Raw genomic sequence first — 20279 nt, 5'->3', positions numbered from 1 at the left:
ACCTGATTTCTGATAAGGCAGTGCATAACATGCTGTTGGCACTTTATGATACAATTTCTATTTGTAGGCACGGTGTTGCTGAATTGCACACACATGTAGTTTCAGATACAGTTTGCTCAGTGAAGGAGCTGGCTACACAACTAGAGAAAGTTGGCACTATTCCCCAACCAGAGGAAATACAGAAATTTTAACTTAAAAATGTAACTATGCTTTCAATCACTCACTTAATCAGTATTGTTTTACCAGGGTATAGGTATTAGAACAGCTTTATAAAGTATGCATTTCAGTAATACAATCTGCATGCTGCTAGGCAAAAATATATTTTAAAATAAGGAATGTGGTTTCAAAGTGCTATGTGGGCACCTGTAAAAATAAGGTTATGCCGTTATGTACCTGCAGACTTTTGGAGGCTGGGTGTATATGAATGAACAGTGTAATGCTCTAGGACTTGTGAGACTGAAAGAAGCATTTAGGCTATGGTCAAACAGGCTGTTGGTTCTGGCTGTTGTCAGACTGTGTATTTTTACAGGATGTGAGAAACAGATCTGCTCTGTGCCCCTGCTCCATTCATTTGAAATGGGTACATAGCAACTTTCTGAGCAAATGAGTCTGACTTCTCTTCTGTTATTTTCCCTTTAATATGTGGATTTTGTCTCCAGGGATCTCAGTAGCAATCAATCCCTTCAAACCCTACAAGCTCATTCAGTCCCAGGAAACTCATATAGTTAATTTACATCATGGCAGCATTTTTGGAGGGACTTTCAGCAGCGATATGGCCCTTAAAAGATATGATATGGTTTATTAACCCAGCCATGAGACCAAGCATCATGGGCGTTACTTTTTCTGATCCCACTTATATTACCCCTCGTCTGTGAGAATTCTGTCAAATGCTAGAGGGGCTGCTGCAAGATGCCATAGAAAGTCACTATGTAGCGGTCTGGTAAGGGGCTATTTGGGCTTCTATGGCCAGGGCTTATTTTGAATCCCAGTCCAGGCCTGGCCATAGGCCTAAACATAAGGCTTTTTATTCCCAAACTCATGGCTTTCCAGCCAGCAGTGAAACCAAGTTATACACTATGGGGCAAATTTACTAAAGGGTGAAACGCAAACGCTGGCAAAAATTCGCCAACGTGACGTCATTTCGACAGTTCATCGATTAACTAACAGTGGCTGGTGTTATTTCGCTGCAAAGAAGATATACTCTGGCGCAACTTCGCACTCTAGCGCCAGCCGAATTTTCGCTCTGGTGAAAGAACGTTACTACACAAAATTCACTACGTTTTTGATTTTACTGACTGTTACCTCTATCGCCAGACTTGCCTTCACCACCTCAGACCAGGAGACGTGCAATGGAGTTTTCAACAAAATTTCAAGTAAAAAAAATGTCCAAAAAACGCTGGCATCTTTTTCTTTTTTCAGGGTGATAGTCTGCAAAAGTGCGTTAGGGTACCCGGCTTCCCCCCTACATTTCCTTACATATGGCACATAAACTATACAGTGGGCACATTTGTAGGGCAATATAACAACTTTATTTTATTTTATCAAGGTTCCCTGGCCTTGTGTAGTGTAATGTAGTTACTGCAACATATACGTCCATTGTATAACTTTAACTGCACGCCGTATGCAAATTAGCCAACGCTAGCGTAACTTCGAACTGCTGATCGTATTATCACTAGCGCAACTTCACTTCGCAAGCGTTCGGTACCCTGTGCGCAACTTCGGATCTTCGTGAATTTGCGTTGTCCAGGCGAATTTAAGCCTGGCGAAGTGTTGCGATGTGCACAAAGCCAGCGCTGGAGGATTTTCGGAGCTAAGTAAATTTACCCCTAAATTTTAACTGACCATACCATACTTTCTATTCCTAACAAGGTTCAGTGGTTTTAAAATCATTTCAACTGTTGCCACTAAGTTCTGCGGCTGATAAAGAGTTTACAATGGATACACAATTGTGTGTTTCATTTTTTCAGTGAGGCAATGTGTTGCATTTTGGTACAATAATGGTTAACCAAGGCCGTGTGTAACACAAACTCAGTTGGCCTGGATATCTGTTCGGGTCGCCTACAAATGACACTCCATCTGACAGTGTTTGCAAAGAACAGACCAACACTTTAAGATTGTTCTGGCGGGGTCACCTCAGGTTAAAAATCTGATTTCCTCCAGCCAAAATCTTCTCTCATTTGTGTTAGTGCAGACATCAGCTAATTCATCAAAAATGACTGCAGTTTTGGCTGCTTTAAAGGCATTGCGGCATTGAGCATTCTAAATGAACTGTTCTGCTTTTGTTAATACAATCTGTGTGTAAATATAGCTGTATTATAGTATTTCATATTGTTAGTCTGAAACACACAAGGGAATAAATGACCTGCTGAGCTGTGTTTCCAAGGAAATATGCCTCTCAAACAAGGCCCATTATTGTTCTTTTCTTCCCTGAATTTTGAAAAATTTCCCACCCAAATGGGCTACACCCTTTGCAAAAACATATAGTCTAGCAGAGGTCTTTTTAAGTCGCTGATACAATTGTACGTATATAGTCTGTAGTGGTGTATTCATGCGCAACTGATTTATTGTACGCCCAGAGGCGATGTTCCCAAAGCAGGTGACCCCTTCTATTTAGCTTGAAAAAGCAGTAATCTCGTTGATGGAAGGGAAGTTACATCCCAGAGATAAGTGCTTTGAAACATTCACAAGTCTGTAAATGTTTTTCATAAATAAACAGGACTTATTATGAATATTTACTTTTTGTAGAAAGCTTAATAAAATTTGCCGAACTACTGTAAAGATTTTGGAATCAGAGACATTTTATCATCTACTTGAACACAGCATATATTGTTTAATTACTACATAGGCAAGTGAAATTATTATATGTATGCTTATACTAGGTCTACTCATAGTTGTAAAGTCAAACAGAATGTGTGCTTTCACGTAAAGATTTATCTACATACAACCATTTTTGTGTGGTTTTATTTTCTTTACAATCCCAACATGCCCAAAAACACCCATGCTCTCTAAAAGTCAACTTTTTGACTTTTGAGAAAATACTTTTTCTATGGGCTTCCTATTTTGCCAAGAATATATTATCCTAGGAAGAAGTCAGTTTTGCTCCTAAAATATATATTTTCACAGAAATTCCCTGGAGGCAATACTCTGCTTCTGGGTTTTAAAGCAGAACTAGGGCAGTTGTAGATCAAATCTCAACTACAGACCGGTTTCACCCTTATTGAGAATCTTCACTGTTGCACAGGGTTTTCTGATGAGCAGCATATGCAAAGCAAGGGAAGTGGATCCACAAAAAAGCATATAATAATTCAGAAAACTTTAAAAGAATTGGGAAGTTAAATTAGGACTGGGGTTTAAATTCAGAAGAACTGGGTTTTCTTCACAGGATTCCTTCTGCTTTGCATTTATTACGCATGACAAACCATATGAAACAAAGTTGCAGAGACTAGGACCGATGCTACATTGTCAATGTGTCTCCAAAAGTGCCCTGTAGTGTAGTTGTGCCCTGTACCAATAGGCTGAGCTATGAAGTTTTGCAAAGAAATTCAAGCAATACATTAGCTGATTGACTGGACTATTGCCTTCAGCATGCTGAAAAAGCCTGTGTGTTTTAAAATTTGATCAACGTATGGTCAACTTTTTAGGCATATCTGCAATTGGCTTCAGATTTACAGATTCAAAGGATTTGTATCAGTGTCACCGCTCTTTTCTACAGCAAGAGCGCTAATATATTCAGCCCAGTGCACAAAATATATTACTTTAAATTTTAAATATTTTAAATGTCATTTGGAAGAAGAGATCATTTAAACACAACTATCAAATAGCCCACTATCCTAAGATCACCAGTGAATGTCAGCAGCAGAATAGCTTTCTGTTTCAGATATCAAAGCTTCACACAAGACTCAAGACTATTGTAATTAAGGGGAGAGGAGGAATCCAAAGGGTCTAGCTCATCACATAAGAATTTTCCTTGTACAGTGAATGAACAAGTCACAACCCACATCTTAAGTCCTAACTTCATAAAATTGCCTGCTGTGTATTACAATAGGATAGCTATAGAAAAACATTGATTTCCTCCTTTTCTTTCTTCCTTTACCAGGATTAGCTCACCGGGCACTTGTGTCACTTGATCTGGTGCTGGAATATAACAATGTAAGTCAGCTGTTTTATCTGTTATAAAACAGAGGTCTGGATGAAACCTGATTCACAGGCTACTTTCTCACTGCTTCAATAGCTTTTATAGCCCTCCCCTTCAGCTCAGGAACTTCAACAGTGCTGAGAAACATGAGAGACATCAGTTATCCATAACAATAGGCCCACTGAGGGTAATCTTATCAAGTTCACTTACAGGCAGGTTAATTACATTCTAATAAAACTGACCCTAGTTAGTAGCGACCTTAGATTGTACGCTGCTCTGGGTCAGGGACCAATGGGAAAAGCTCTTTTGCTGTGTTGGTGCTATATAAAACATAATAAAGAATATACATTTATAAAACCTATGGCTATAAATGATCTCTGGAAACACTCCAACAAATTGTGATAAAAACATTGTGCTGCTTGTATAACTTTCCCTGGCTAATGGATCTTAAAATGCTGAAAATACAAAGGTTGTAGGAGAAGTTTAGACAATAGCCTAGTTAACTAGTGACTACTGATTCCTCCTTGCTATGGTGGGGTCAACCCCTCTGATCTACTTGTGTCCATACTAGCACTGACCTTTGTCTTGGCTTCTCATTCCAAAGACTTACTGTATGGAGAAATATTGAAACAATGGCAATGCCCTGGAGAAAGGAAAGCTGACCGTACACTTTGGCAAGGTTGACAAATGAGCAACTTTTTGACTGATTTAGTCACCCAACAACTGTACCGACAGATTAATTCAGCAACAGCCCATAATTCATACTGCTGGCCTACGAAGATCGCTAGGCGAAAACCGCATCCATGCACTACAACAGTCCAATCCCAATGGGATATTCAAACCTGTCCAATAAATATCTTCCCCAGTTTCAACCAGATATTGGTCAGACAGCTTGTCAAAAGGCCCCCATAAATGACGCAATAAGCTGTAAACTCTGGAGAGGCCATTTATGCCATTTTGTCCAAAAAATGACATTGCATCATTTATTTTTACTTTATGGACCTCTGGGATTTTTTTGTCTCAGTTAATAGGTTACAATACAAGTCAGGGATCTATTTCCCAGTTATCTATTATCTATACTATTTCCCATAAAGCCCTATTTAAAGGAACAGTAACACCAACAAATGAATTTGTCTGAAAGTAATTAAAAATACAATGTAGTTTTGGCTTGCCCTGGTAAAACTCGCATGTTTGCTCCAGACACACAACTATAGTTTATGTAAACAAGCTGCTGAGTAGCCATGGGGGCAGCCATTCAAGGCACAGGTTACATAGCAGATAAACAATAACCTTAGTATTAGGATTCAATGATATTCTGAGTGCATCTTTTATCTGCTAAGTAACCTGTGCAGTTTCTCCTTTTCCAGCTTGAATGGGTGCCCCCATGATTACACAGCAGCTTGTTTATATAAAACTATAGTAGTCTTTCTAAAGCAAATACAAAACTTTTACCAGTGCAGGGCAGCAGTACATTTCAATTACTTTAAAACCCTTTCATGTTTGCTTTTAACTAATCCTTTAAACTGGCCACTTACACTTACTTACATACATGCTGTTTACTAAGCTATACATCTTTGTTGATGGAAATAAAATACTTCTACTGGGTATTTATGTATAAATGCATTTGACGAGTCTTAAAGCATAGTGTTCCACATTACAGAAATGCCATGTATTTGGAAACAAATAACCTGTACCTGCATAGGCATATTGTCACTTCTTCCTGACCATTTTTTGCTTTTCCTCCAATCTGTCCAAAAAATTGCCTTTAAACACCTGCAATAATATGGAGCCTACTGGAATTTTGGAACAGCCTCTCACATCTGGTTACTATGTGACAAGATTTAACCCTACTAAAGGAATCTATTTATTTTGCCCGCACACAGTCAAGCATTCAGGAATGTTACTTTAGTATGAAATGTATACATAAACCAGTGGATTTTGTGTATAGTATAGAACCTGCTGGTCCAACTGCTCCCCGCCTAGCAGTAGTTCTCTGCAGAAGATACACACATAACTTGCATGCCCAGTCAAGGGAGCAGGTGTAAATTAAAAGAGGACATAAACCCATACCAAACCCCCAAAGAAAATACATTTGCCTTAAGTGCTCTGCTGAGAAAGAACTGTAATCTGTGTAACTGTAAAAAATTAGGGATGCACCAAATCCTGGATACGGATCAGTCAAGACTGAGCCCTTCAGATTTCATAAATCCAAGAGCCTGAACTAACAGAATCTGAAAAGAATCTGAAACCAATATAGTAGGAGAAGGCGTGCATTGGCTTTTTCCTATTAGGCAAGGATTTGGACTAGGTTTGACTGTATCCAAAGGTTTGGGGGGGGGGGGGGAGTGTTCACTGCATCCCAAGCATTAATGTATTGGATTCAAGTTTTTGTAAAGTTTATACATTTTATCACCCCTACATAAATGAGTAACAGTTGGGCCACCAACACATCTGGAGGTGACAAGGGGACATGGAAACCTGTTACATACAACATGATCTCAGTGCACAATATATCTCGAAAAAACAAAGTAAAAAATACTAAAATGCAGAAGTGTGTAAATAAAAAAAAAAAAAAAACGTATTCAATCTTTCTGTATTTATTTTAGAACTTTTTTAGACGTTTTAAACTTATATCTTATGACTGACAGTCGATACTGGTAACTTCTCAGGTACAATTTGGCACATAGGTTGGTGAATAATAAATAGACATAAGGGATAAACTGATTTTTAAATAGAAAGAGCTCTCAAACAGCTATTAACAAAAAGTACTATGGTGTGTTATCTGTCAACATGCTGTGCAACAAGATCAAATTGTGCTAGCACGTAAAGGGTATAACTTGCAGTTTTGCAATGTATTCCACCTCATTGCAAGATGATTGATTTTATTGCTGTGTGACCACAGAAGTGATTACTGTGCTGAACCCAGAAAATATTAGTCCTGGTTTATTTTTTTCTTCTTCATCAGAGTAATTTACATTGCAGAATCCCTCACCTAAGCATCTTTGGGAGACACCTGTCTGCAAAAATAAAAAAAAAGAGGAGGCTTCTGCCTGACCCACTTATACACATTGCACTACTTACAGAATATTACTAGTACTACATAGCAAATAGAGATTGTGGGCAAGGTAAGACCCTGCATTCAAATAATTAGGTGCCTCTACATACAGGAGTATGTTTATAAAAAAAGTGCAATATGATTTATAACAAAAATGGATCAAAAAGTGGTGTTTTTATATCTTTAGAATACAGTAGAGTTTTTTTTTTTAACCGAGCAGCAACTCTACCATGTTCTAAGGACCTAGGCAACCAAACAGGCCCGGATTTGTGGAAAGGCCACCTAGGCCCGGGCCTAGGGTGGCAGGATTTTAGGGGGCGGCATGCTGCCCAACCACACCCACATTGGTTCAAAAGCACTGGGGATGTGCAGGAGATACAATCATTTTCCCCATTGCTCCAGTCCCAATGATGAAAATGTGCATGAATAAAGGGGAGGGGACAGGGGCGACAAAAGTCAGTGTGCCTAGGGGCGCCCGCTATGTAAATCCGGCCCTGCAACCAAATGGAAAGTCAGGACCACCAGTGCAGTCTATTGTTGAATTACAGGTGTGCAGTGAATTAACTGCATTTATAACTTTGACATCCTTATATATGAATTTACAGCATGCCTTACAGTGACAAGTGATCCATTTCAAAGGGCTAAGTGCATTATTTATAAAGATGGGTAATTGATTTTATGCCACAATAATGCTGTAATGTATGCTGTTATTTTTACACAGCCTATTGCAAGTTAACACCTCTTTTCACACCAGAATCTTACACTACACATACTCTACAAAGCTACAAAGCTATGAATACAATAGCTTATTGTGGCAATGTTTGGTGCATTTCACATCTTGGCAATGCTGGTATGTCATGTTTATGGGATACTACAAAGTGATATTCAGATAAAGATGGTGAATTTTTTTGTTTGCGTAATCTACCAACATTGGGGTTTTCCAGATTTCCATGATTTGGATCTCCATACCTAAAACCTACTAAAATATAATTTAAACATTAAATAAACCCAATATGATTGTTTTGCCTCCAATGAGGATAAATTATATCTTAGGGTCAAGTACAACATACAGTTTTACTATTACAGAGAAAAAGAAAATCTTTTTTTTGAAATGTGAATTATTTAAAGTGAAAATGAAAATGTAATAGCTTTAGCATACTGAAATAAGAAACTTTCTAAATAGAATCAATTAAAAATTCTCAAAATAGGCAACTGGACGGCACTTCTGGTAAAAACTTTTATTACAGCAGGCTGCTGATAGGATACACCTAACGCGTTTCGGGAACAACTCCCTTAATCATAGGCCTATGGGGACACAGTGGGGACCATGAGGTCTGTGCACCTGGCTAAGGAAGCGGTGAATTGAAACAGTGAGTTGGAGCGGTCTCTTTGTGTTTTTTTGTTTTTACTGCCAGCAATTAAACATTCTGCATTGCTTCTGAAATCAAGTTTATCTTCACTGTTCCTCTCTCAGCATCTGTTTCTCTTCATTCTGTCTTCTTTCAGCTGCTGGGTGACAGATGAATGATCCAATATATTTTATAGGAGGGCTCCTTTTGCTTAGAAGATGTATTAGAGCTCACTCTAGTAAAATCACCAGAAATCCTGTCTCTCTACATGCAGAATTTGAGCAAAAGGCAGTTACCTGTATTTTGTTAGATTTTGTTTGTACTGGAATCAGTTATTTGAGTGAGCTCTAATTTATCTGCAAGGAAAGGAAGCCCCCCTCCCTATAAGATATATTGGATCATTCATCTGACCCCCAACTCCTGAATGTTGAGAGATGAATAGTGAAGATAAAATTATTTCAGAAACTATACAGAATTTTGAATTGATTGTATTTAGTTTCTTACTTCAGTATGAGGATGTATTACATTTTCATTTTCGCTATAGCTCCCCTTTAATTAAAATGGATTCTAAGGGAGACAGCCTTCCCCAAATTTGGAGCTTTCTGGATAACGGGTCCCAGAAAACGGATCCCATACCTGTACCATTTGCAGGCTACTGGCGCAGCATATTGCAGAAATGAGTCCATGTATGGCTGGCTTAATCAGCATTTGAGGAAGCATTTCAGATCCCTTGCAGTAACACAGAGACTAACTTGATGCCAAGTCCCTTCAACCAAGCAGCTTCTGCGGACACAAACCAAATAAAAATGGGTCAAAGACTGACCATGTGAACTGGAGCAGATGGCACAGCCCTTCCAACAATACTTAATGTGGCCAAATGGTACATACCATTTCTGTCTGATGCCTGATTTCAGTCAAATAGATTTCAAATAACTCAACACCAAAACAAGCTCCAAATTGTTTTTTAATTGCTGGATATGTATGTTTGGCCTAGAGAGATTTGATTAAACTTCCTTGCTCTATTACAGGAAAGCAATAAACACTGTGGCATATTTCTTAAATAGTATTTATCTCCTGCTGGATGGACATAATGTCAGATGTTACAGGGGGGGATAGTAATAGTCTTAAAGTCCTTACATGATTAATCACCAGCTCTCCAAGTGAGAACTAATGCAGTATTTTGTAGTCGTCATTTCTAAACTACAAAAAAACAACAAAATGTTGGAACAGAGCTGGACCAAAAGACGATCTGGGACCTTACAATGTTGCACATTGTGGAATGTAATTTCTATCTCTGAAGGATGGGGAAAATGCAGCAGTTACAAATTAACAGCCTTTATGCACAGTTTGTGGCGCATTCAAATGTCAGGCCTTGAAATGGTGAATTGCTGTCTTTGTTGCCTTTAAATGTAGTGAACCTGGTGGCCAGCCAACACACAGAGGTCATAAATGATCTGATCTCCAGAAGTACTTTGAACTGAAGTAACAAATTTCATGCATGCTTGAAATGGCTGAAAGGGAATACGGTTGACAAGTATTTTAAGCTTCCGAAGAGCAGTATGGCAGCATCTGACACAGTCATTTTAAAAACACTGAAACCTTATTGAGAAGAGCTCTTAAATTGGTTTCCCTCATGATCATAAATAGCATTGTTACAGATAATGCCTAAATAAGCAATGAAAGCTAATAATTGATGATATTGCTAAGTAAACTGTAGGAAGATATGCACCTAACAGGGTATTGTTTAGTTTTATCTGGGATATCACACATCAAAAAGCTGGTGTCTATGCACAGCTGCTTCCAATTCACTTGGATGGCAAAGGCATTGTCTTAGAGCTAGGTTACTTTTGCTCCAAAATCTGTGTGAACTGCCAGGCAGATGCCATTGCGTGTCAGTGAACATTAAAGACACTTACACAATGCCGTTTTCTCCTTCGCTCCCCTGCATTGTACTTTCTTCTGTTCAGCCGCAGGGGAGCGCAGGGGTAGACACACTTAATTATTGTGAAGGGGGCTGTACTCACACAGACGCATGTATGTGCCAAACGCAGGTGAAATGCAACATGCTGCATCCCAACTTGCGTTTGTTGCTTACGTGCGTCTGTGTGAGTACAGCCCCCTTCAAAATAATTGACTGCATCTTCCCCTGCGCTTCCCTGCGGCTGAACAGAAGAAAGCGCAACGCAGGGGAGCGCAGGCAAAAACGGTCATGTGTCAGAGCACTAAAACCAGGGAGGAAGGCAATAAAAAAAAAAGTGGCTACTCTACAAGATATCCCACTGGCCCATGGGCTCAACAAATGGATGCAGAGCAAGTGGCCATAAACATTGACAGTCACATTCTATTGTGGTCAACTGCAGGAAGTGAAAAGGAGCTGCAGCTTTGTAAAAAAATAAATAAATACAATTTCTATTTAAAGCAGGAATGTCCATACTTTATGTGGAAAAGATTAAATATTATATTGATTCACTAACTATTTGACTATTTCGTATGTAACCTTAGCATAATAAATATCTGAATGAAAAGAATGAAACAGGAGGGTGATTTAGACAAGAGTCTAGAGCTCTACTGGTAAATCCCGATCTACCTTTCGGGCACCCCTGATTTAAATGTTAATTTCCCATTATGTGGTTTTTCATTTCTACTAACAAATATTGTACCATGCTGCATTGGTGTGTGAAGTCTTCTACCATATCACTTGTCATGAAGTGTCAGTGTTTCTTTCGTAACATTAAAGTCTAAAACATGGCAGCTGTTCTTCTGGCCTTCAGAAGAATTGGACATTCAGTTAGAGACCAGTTTAAATTGTGCTCTAGTTATCCAGCGAATATGAGGCTGAACCAAGGCTTTTGCAACTTCTGTCTTAAAGACACCTGTTTACAATGATTTCTATTAACAGGAAAAACAGAGCAGAGAACCAGAAAGAGAACTTTCCTTTGAACTTCAGAAACATCTAGAAGGCCTGTAGAGGTTTTGAATCGCTTGTGAAAGAGACCCATTTACATTGTCAAGGGTACCATGTTAGGTCCGGTAATAAAGAGTGTAATTACTGAATCAACAGAATGAACATTCCAACACGTTTATTGCCTACACTTCCATAAAAGACTGCATTGCTAGTACTACAAAAGCCTGCTAATAGCCAATTCAGTTTTAATTATGTTTTATGTTGACAATAGAGTGGCCATAGCTCAGCTTTTAAGACTGGACAAGTCTCCAAACTGCCCTGAGGGTCTTCCAATCACGATCAAGTGACAGCTGAGACATTGGCTGGGGAATGCTGCAGCGGCATAGCCACACGTCAAGCACAAATAATGACAACCATCACGATCAACAGCCAGCTTTGTGTGTCAAAAGATGAGTGACGGCACTTTTGCTGTATAGTCTACCAAATGGAGCTCGTTGATCTCATGGGCTTGTATTATGGTCTTGGCTTTTGACAAAACACCCCTGCTATGCCCCCACCATCACCAATCTATCTCTGCCCAAAGTAGTTATGTCCTCAAAGAAACTTGGCATATCATTTACTTTTATGAGCCTGCCCAATAAGGGTAGATATGCAATATTTAAAAATGAAAATCAGAATTCTGTCCACAATGGAAAGCAGCAATGCTTTCCTGTTTGTAGCCTACAGTGCCAGTGTAGCGACTGATGGAGATGACAGTTATACTGTTTATGTATATAAAAGCAACAAAACCAGTGGGTAGCAATAGCTGTGACTCATAAAAACCTGATAAAATGGACTGGTCTCAGATTCCTGTCCTGTCTTCAGTAACATAGTAACATAGTAAGTTAGGTTGAAAAAAAAGACACGCGTCCATCAAGTTCAACCCTTTTACTTTTTTTAACCTGCCTATCTGCCAGTTCCTCTAGAGCCATATTAACTATACCATCAGCAGCCTGTACTTAACGGAGGAATTTCAGGGAGGTAGGTATGTTGCTGGTGGCACGGTTATTTATGGTGTATTTACTGCACATATAAATTATCCTTTAAAAATGTTAAGAATTAGTGGTATCTCTGCCAGGGAGTTTTTATTACTCATCATCATCCTTAATTAATATAGCAATAAATGTTTTTGGCTGAACAGAGATTATTCATCAGTCCCGGTCCAAGAGAGACAGTCCCTATCCCTATCACATTCATTCAACAGACAACAAACTGTGGTTTGGAAAGGTCTGCTCATTTGCCAAACAAACGGATCGTTCCCTGATTTGCCCATCTTCACAAGAAAATAGGCCTTTGGCTCAAGGACTCTATCAAGGAGCCAATGAAGTCCTTGCCCCAATGGGATTTTCAAACCTGCCCTAATCAATAGCTGACCAATTATAAGCCAGATATTGGTCGGGTACCTGTCGGAGGGCTCCATACATGGGTGATAAGCTGCTGAATCAGTCTATTGGCAACCTTCATCAGCCCATGTATGGTCACCTTAAGGGCTCATACAGACGAGCGCTTGCAGCTGCGCTCCCCTGAGTTCTGGTTTTATGCGCTCAGCCGCAGGGGAGCACAGGAGTAGACGCATTCAGTTTTTTTCATTGGGGCTGTACTCACATCAGGAGTCAATTAACTTGATTGTATGCAGAGTGTAGGAGGAACCACAGTACCATGCACATGCAGGAAGATTATACAAAAGTTGCATATAATACATTGGTCAGGTTGGCATCAAACACAGGACCCCAGTGCTGGAAGGAAAGTGTGTATAGTAGGGTAGCTGATTTGCATCCATGCCACAGGCTGGTGCAATTTCATGAATTGGCACCAGTAAACAAATGATGGAACTGCACCCCATAATGATTAATACAGTCCATATTTTAAATACATAAAATAATATTAATGCTAGAATATTTAGTTGATTATCGCCACCCATGTTAGCTTTGTGAGTGTGATGGTACATAAAGCAACTGTAAGTGCTGCATATTGTCACTGGTATGAGAAAAGCAATTTTAGAGTGTTCAACTGCAAAGATAAGTATCAGCACTGTAGAAGTCATATTGCACAGCTATTAAACTAAGCTTGGAAGATCTAGATAACACTTCAAAGCACAGGACCACCAGGAAAATAATGGGCACAGTTTCAGGATATTTTCCATTTGCAGCTGAGAGCACAGACCAAAGCCAACAGTTACCAGAACTAAAGGTTATAGTAAACAAGTGAAAAAGTGTTCTTTTTAACGCTGCTAAAAATATTTAAAGCAGCCCTACAGCACTAGGGAATGCCTCACATAGGTGGAAAACAAGCCATAAAGCAATTAAAGGGATGAACAACACAGTCGCTTATTTGTACAGATCTATAAATGTGAAAGGAAACGGTGTCAAGCCAGAGCAATTGGCAGCATACTGTTACACTCAAAAACATGGGAACCCATCAGTAACCCAACATGTAGGAAAGGCAAGCAAAAATCAATCAAGGCAAATAGGAATTGTGTGAGCAAACTGTCAGACTTATTCCACGTGTGTTTTTTCAATCTGAGCTCCATTATATTTTACTGGAAACTGTTAAGCCCAATTAACAGGCAAGGGAAACAGCCCACTGAGGCAAAGACACAGTTAACCCTCAATAATGGTTTATGGTTTAAGATGCAGAATACCCCGCTGCCACTTTGAGGATAGAAAGATGCTGACAATCTAATGTACCAGCTGCAGCACAATTAATATGTTCTCTATCTGAGCCAGCGCTGAGCTCTGCAACCCAGACAAGGAGAAACAGCTGTGCTATTGTTAAATCCCCTAGTGCTTGGGAGATACTTTGGCTCCAAGATTTTTGTATGTATGTTTGAACAATAGGAATCAGCAGTGCACAATCTGGAGTTTATGGATACACAAATTCTGTGTGTGCACATGTGTGGGTCTTTAATGAATAAAACTGCAGGACAGGCTTATTCACCCATTGCTAGCAATGTAAGCATTCCATATAACGAATGCCTAACACTAAAGCTATTTATTTTTCTGCACTTTTTGGTGATGGGTTTTGCAATGGGCATAGCTGGTGGTTATAGCGGTTTAACACTATGAATGCCATGCTACAGCATAACCTTCCAAACATTATGGCAAATGCATTGATTAAACCTCAAAAACATTCAAGAATGCCCCACTTACAAGGACCACAATGTAGCAAAGTGGCATTTTAGATTAATACATACACTTAATTGAAGTGGCCAGTCCAGAAACAGAAAATGAAGCATAAAATGAATTCTACTTACCGGTCGGCATGGTTTCCTAGAAGTACAGCAGTCCCCCACACCAAAATATAGAGCGTCCCTTTGCAAATGCATAAACTGTATTGCTAATTCCTTTTCTGTACATGGCAGCTAAAGAGGTTACTTGCCCTTTAACAGCCCATTGGAAAAATGATAAATCAATTGGCATATATATTTTTTTTTTAAAAAAGAAAAGGAAAACAGATCCAGGATCCTTAGCGGATTTCAGCAGCCAGGCAGCAGAGGACAAAGCTCAGGGTTGAAGAGACTCCAGCAGTGCAGCACAAGGCAAGTCTCAGCCATGGGAGTGGGGAGAAGACAGACAACCTGTTTGAAACTGTAAAAGTGACTAGCCCAGCCTCCCCTCCCCCTGCAGCAGCCTCACTAGCCCTCCCACCAGTAAGGAAGGCTGCCAGTCCCAAATCAGCTTCTCTCACCCTGGCCAGACATATTTACAGCTACCCCAAACTCCTTTCAGAAAGGAACAAAGCTGCACATTCAGCAGTGAGATCTGCAGCACAGTGGAACCCTCTGAGGCCTATGCTGTGGCATTATGTCAGGGAGTCCAGCCTGTGACCACAGCTATTAGCCCACATGCTCACTTTTCAAACCTCAATCTCTGTGGAAACCCTTGCCTACCATTATTGCACTACAAAGAGACACATGTTTAAAGGGGAAGGATCCACTTGATTGTTTTCTCACTATTCTTCCCTCCCTCCCCAATATGTTAAAAAAAAACATGTTAATGCTTTCAAATGGGTTCTGTTCTGCCCTGGAAGAGGGCAATTCAGTGATCGTTATAATGCCGATTGTTAAGCAGTTTTTATCTCCCCGTGAATGAAATGGGTTTACTTGATGGTGCAATTAACATACTGTAAGTGACAGTAAAACTAATTAGCTCTTCCTTTTAACAACTGTCCAGGGGAGCAATCAGTTTGTATACTGGAGACTTTAATTACAGCTCTAGGCCATAGGGACAACTACCATACAAACACAGCGCCAGAAAAGTGGTTAAGGACTCTTACAGACGTCACAGGCGTTATTAGCTGTGCTCCCCTGCGTTCCGGTTTATGTGTTCAGCCGCATTTGGCATCACAAGAAAGATGGCTGGAGGAGCAGTTTAGCTGTGACTCTCACAACAACAATAGTGCTAGTGCAGGTGATGTCCGAACCACAAATATATTATGTTAAACTGGATATTGTAACGTCCTCTTGTTGCCAAGTAATAATGCCTTCAGGATGCAATTAATTAGCTTTTAATAATTGCTACCAGTATTAATTTATTATTCTTTATGTATATAGCACTGGTATATTCCACTGTGATTATACATCATTCCTGTCCCAGTGGAGCAAACTGTATTAAAGCAAAAGTCCCTATTGCATTTACACATTAGATGGTCCAAGGGGTCTGAAGGGGGCCAGGGGCCCCTGCATCAATCGTGAGGTCCTTTACTGATGCCACTACCCCCTCCCTTTACCGCAAGTACCTTGTATTTTTCAATGCAGTCATGTGGGGAGGTCGGGGGGGGCGCAGATGGTTTTAAACAGGTCTTGGTCAGCCCACTGGTTTTTTTTCCTGCTGTCCCGCCAGCCCACTCTGACGCTGTTTACATAAACACTATGGCCTCTTTTATCAGGGGCCTATAAACCTGCCTATATATTTTTGGAGTGGAAGAAAAAACCCATGGGGAATAAAAACTCCCTGTCTGGAATCAAACCTAGGACCCCAGTGCTGCATGGCTACCATGCTAACCATTGCACCACCACATTCCCCATTTCATAAAGGGGAGGTTTAATAATTTAGAGAGGTTCCAATGCACCCATGTTGGGGTACAAGCATGCACATAATGAGGATGACTGCCTCAGCTTTTCAATGCGATTTTGTGATAGTAAATGATTGTAAGTGAGTATTAATAAGGGTGCAAGTGCAGTTCATTCTGCTGGCATAGGGGTCTCTGCTTATAAAAGCTAAAACTTCTTTGCAGATCATTGATTTTTGGGAAAATGTAAAAAGTATACAAATTTGAGATGTATAAAGGTGGATAGTTTATGAGGCAGATTTATTAAGGGTCAAAGTGAAAGTTCAAATTCAAATTTTCAAAAAAATTTTTGGTCAAAATTCTCAAATTCGAATTGTGAATTATCCAAACTTCGATTTGAATTCGAATTTCGAGATTTATCATACTCTGGCCCTTTAAGAACTCAAATTAGACTATTTGCCACCTAAAACCTGCCGAATTACTGCATAAATCAATGGGGGAGGTCCAGGGATCAATTTACTGATGCCTGTAGCCTTCCTGACATTTGAGTTCTGTTCGGAGAAAAAAACTTGAATCAAGTTTTTTAAATTTGAATCAAGTTTTTATAGTTCAAATTGAATTTGGTTTGAGTTTTCGGGTCATTTTAAATTCGTTTAAAAAGTTTGATTTTATTAATAATGTGTACCGACACTCCAGAAAAGGTTCTGTGGACTCTGTTTACTAAACTTCCATAAATATTTGCCAAAAAAAGGCAACTTAATTTACATGGACATGTCAACCCCCCCCAAAAAAGATTTTTTGCCTAATAAATTGAAAAGCAGCGTTTGTCTCTTTCTATTCTTACAAAATACACCATGGAGAACTCCGTTTACTAAAGTGAGTCTGAAAAATTAGCAAAATTACGAGAAAATTCACAAAGCAGCAAAAATGTGCAAAACACAAAGTCTAAGGCGGACATTTTTGTCACGGCAACATTTTTGTAGCAATATACATTAAAGTTTATGGGTGACTTTTTTGTCTACTGCAACATTTTTGTCTACTGCGCAACATTTTTGTCACAGAAGAAAATTTTTCGCGCTGTGCCATGAAACTTTTCACCGGCGGCAAAACGTAGAAATGCACAGCAAAAAAATTTGTTCATCACTAGCAAAGAAATCTGTTTGGCAAGAAATTGCCACAGAACTTTAAACAATAATACTGTATAAAGGGGTTTCTATAGAAAATAGTTTGAGAATAATTTAGTTGGAAAAGAATTATTATCCAATTTACAAACATCTCACTGTAAAAGAATTGTCCCCAAGCAAAATCATTTTCCTGAGAATAGTCTCACTACAAAAGATTATTTGCAACGCCCATCTAACCAATAGCTGGCCTGGACTTTCAACGCATTCATCGTATATGATTTAAATTTTTAAATTCCCAATATAACTGCACTTTGCTGAAATAGATATATTTGGGAAATATATCTATTAAAAAATCTTACCTGCTTCCAGTTATAGGTATGGGATTTAATATCTGGAAACCTGGAAAATCTCCAATATACAGCTTTGTGATTTCCCAGTCCTATTTAAACCCACAATCCTAAGGGGCAAATTTACTTAGCTGCGAAGTTGCGCCAGCGACGGCTTCGCTCACTTTGCAACACTTCGCCAGGCGTAGATTCGCCAGGGCAGGGCAAATTCATACTAAAATTTCATTTAAAGGTGAACAGCCCCTTTAATGCAGAACACGTGCTAGTATATGCACTGAAAAATCTTGGAAAGCAAATGTAATTAGAAATAGGGTATAATGGCCTTTTAACCCTGGGGCCATACAACTAACTACAGTATATGAAAATATTGTGCAGAATTCTCTTTGCATAACATTTGCGTTCAGACCAAGATCCTGCTTTGAACCATTTAAATAGACTTTGCAATGGGCCCCTCACTAGAACTGCTCAGGTTGTTTAACTGAACATTTTTGGGAAAAATATAGAGAATGTAACCCTACACAGAAATAGGATATACTGTATATTGTCCTTTACCATCTCTGTACTGAATAAGATGAAACACATACAATCCCCTGAGCCTGTCCCTCTCGCCATATGGTTCCAACAATTTCAGGGTGAGAATGTTTTGCCTTGTGTCATTTCATTGAGCTGAATAAGCCTTACATACACATAGCAGGGGAAAGATGGGGAAAAAAGAAACCTCCCCTTTGGTGACAGCATTTGGAACTCATTCTTTATGATAGAAAAGTTTCAAGTAATCTTTGACACCCACCTGGCTGCTACAAAGTTTTATATGGCAATAAAATTTCCCCACTGAATCAAAGTCCGAATTTATCTCAATATTTTCTGCTACTAACTCCGATCAAATCTGCTCAGGTTTTTTTTTGCTTATTTATTATAACGTTTCCCGGAAAATTTGCTTTGCGGGGAAAAAAATCAGATTTTCATGATTTTTCCGGATTTTCTATCTGGTTTTCACGTTTTTGTTTTTTTTTGGATTATTCACCAGAATTTTCAGATTTTGAGTTTTCCATCCTCGGGGTTAAATAAATTCTGAAAAAATAAGTGATTTTTTAAAAGTCTAATTTTATAAAAAAAAAAAAAGCTGAATTATCCAGAGGAAGAAACCCATATGGACTCTCTCTCAATAATTTTGCTCAAACGCAAATCTTTTCCATATGTAGCAACAGAACGGTGCCATCAGTAGACTAAATAACTCCGCTACACACCTCCCACAAATGTCAGAATATTTGTTTAGAAATGTAATAATCCTTTTAATTGACAATACATGAGCACAGTTTACTATGAGCGGCAAAGGCAGGTGATGCCCAACAACACCATTTCCTTCATTCATTAATAGAATTTTTCCTACTTATGTTTACTATTTTTATTTAATAATGTTTTTGGAGACATAACGAGAAATATGAAACCACAGGTAACATGATGGCAAAAAACTTACAAAGAGTTAATTGTGTAACTGGATCACACGCAATAGGAGTAAAAAGGGGGAATTAAGAATTTTAAAAAATAATTATATAGTTTAATACGTTTTAACTTATATAACAGTATCATTCCCAAAAGGCTTCCACCATTTGTGACTGGTAAAATTCCTCCAGAATCTGCTCGTGAAGACGTTGGCTATTCATTGATACTAGTTGGGGATACGCCTTCTTTTGACAAGCCAAGGAAACTATGTTATTTTAGAACACACAAATCCCATTGATACATTCAGGAACTGAAGGAAAAATGAAGGAAAATTCATTGAAACTTCATACTGAATCTGTCGTTGAAACAGGCTAAAAATAGACATAATGAATCGTGCCTCAGAATGGGATTATAAAAATAGAAGCAGTTTATAAAGGTAGCTGTATCTGATCTTCATTAATAGTTATGATAACATAATTGTTTCTTTAAAATAATAAATTTGGTGAAAAGTACATTGGCTGTGCCCTGTGATATTACACAAGCATGGGGATTTAAATGCCTATTTTACATTCATATATTCCCTTTTGCATTGAGCTTTGTACAAGAGAATACCTTTCTACAAGCTCTAAGGATACTGCATCATGTAATGCTATGCCTAGGTATATCCATTACTAACCAATATTGGAGGAGACAACCCTCCTTATACATTTACCTGGAATTGTCACTCTGACATTGTCAAGATGGAGATTAGGGGGCAGATTTATCAAGGGTCGAATTTCGAAGTGATAAAAGGCTTTACTTCGACTTCGAATATCGAAGTCGAAGTTTTTTTCACCGAATTTGACCGGTTTGCGGTCGAAGTAAAATCATTT

General features: G+C 38.9%; 1 protein-coding gene across 3 annotated transcripts in view; it reads right to left on the bottom strand.

Moving 5' to 3' along the window:
• Positions 1-20279, bottom strand: part of plekhg1.S (pleckstrin homology and RhoGEF domain containing G1 S homeolog) — a 130091-nt gene that overhangs the window by 39585 nt on the left and 70227 nt on the right. The window contains exon 1 of one of the 3 annotated variants that reach the window (XM_018265184.2): positions 14737-15383. The exons of 1 other annotated variant lie outside the window; for it this stretch is intronic. In XM_018265184.2, the coding sequence (XP_018120673.1) occupies positions 14737-14746 (10 nt within the window). In that variant the 5' untranslated portion in view covers positions 14747-15383. Of the gene's footprint in view, positions 1-9175; positions 9322-14736; positions 15384-20279 lie in introns of those variants that run through there. One more of the 3 variants, XM_041564410.1, reaches the window with a different exon arrangement.

This window comes from Xenopus laevis, chromosome 5S, assembly GCF_017654675.1.
Source record: "Xenopus laevis strain J_2021 chromosome 5S, Xenopus_laevis_v10.1, whole genome shotgun sequence".
Lineage (NCBI taxonomy): Eukaryota > Metazoa > Chordata > Amphibia > Anura > Pipidae > Xenopus > Xenopus laevis.
Note: the sequence above shows the minus strand (reverse complement) of the source record. Positions and strands in the feature narration are given on the sequence as shown.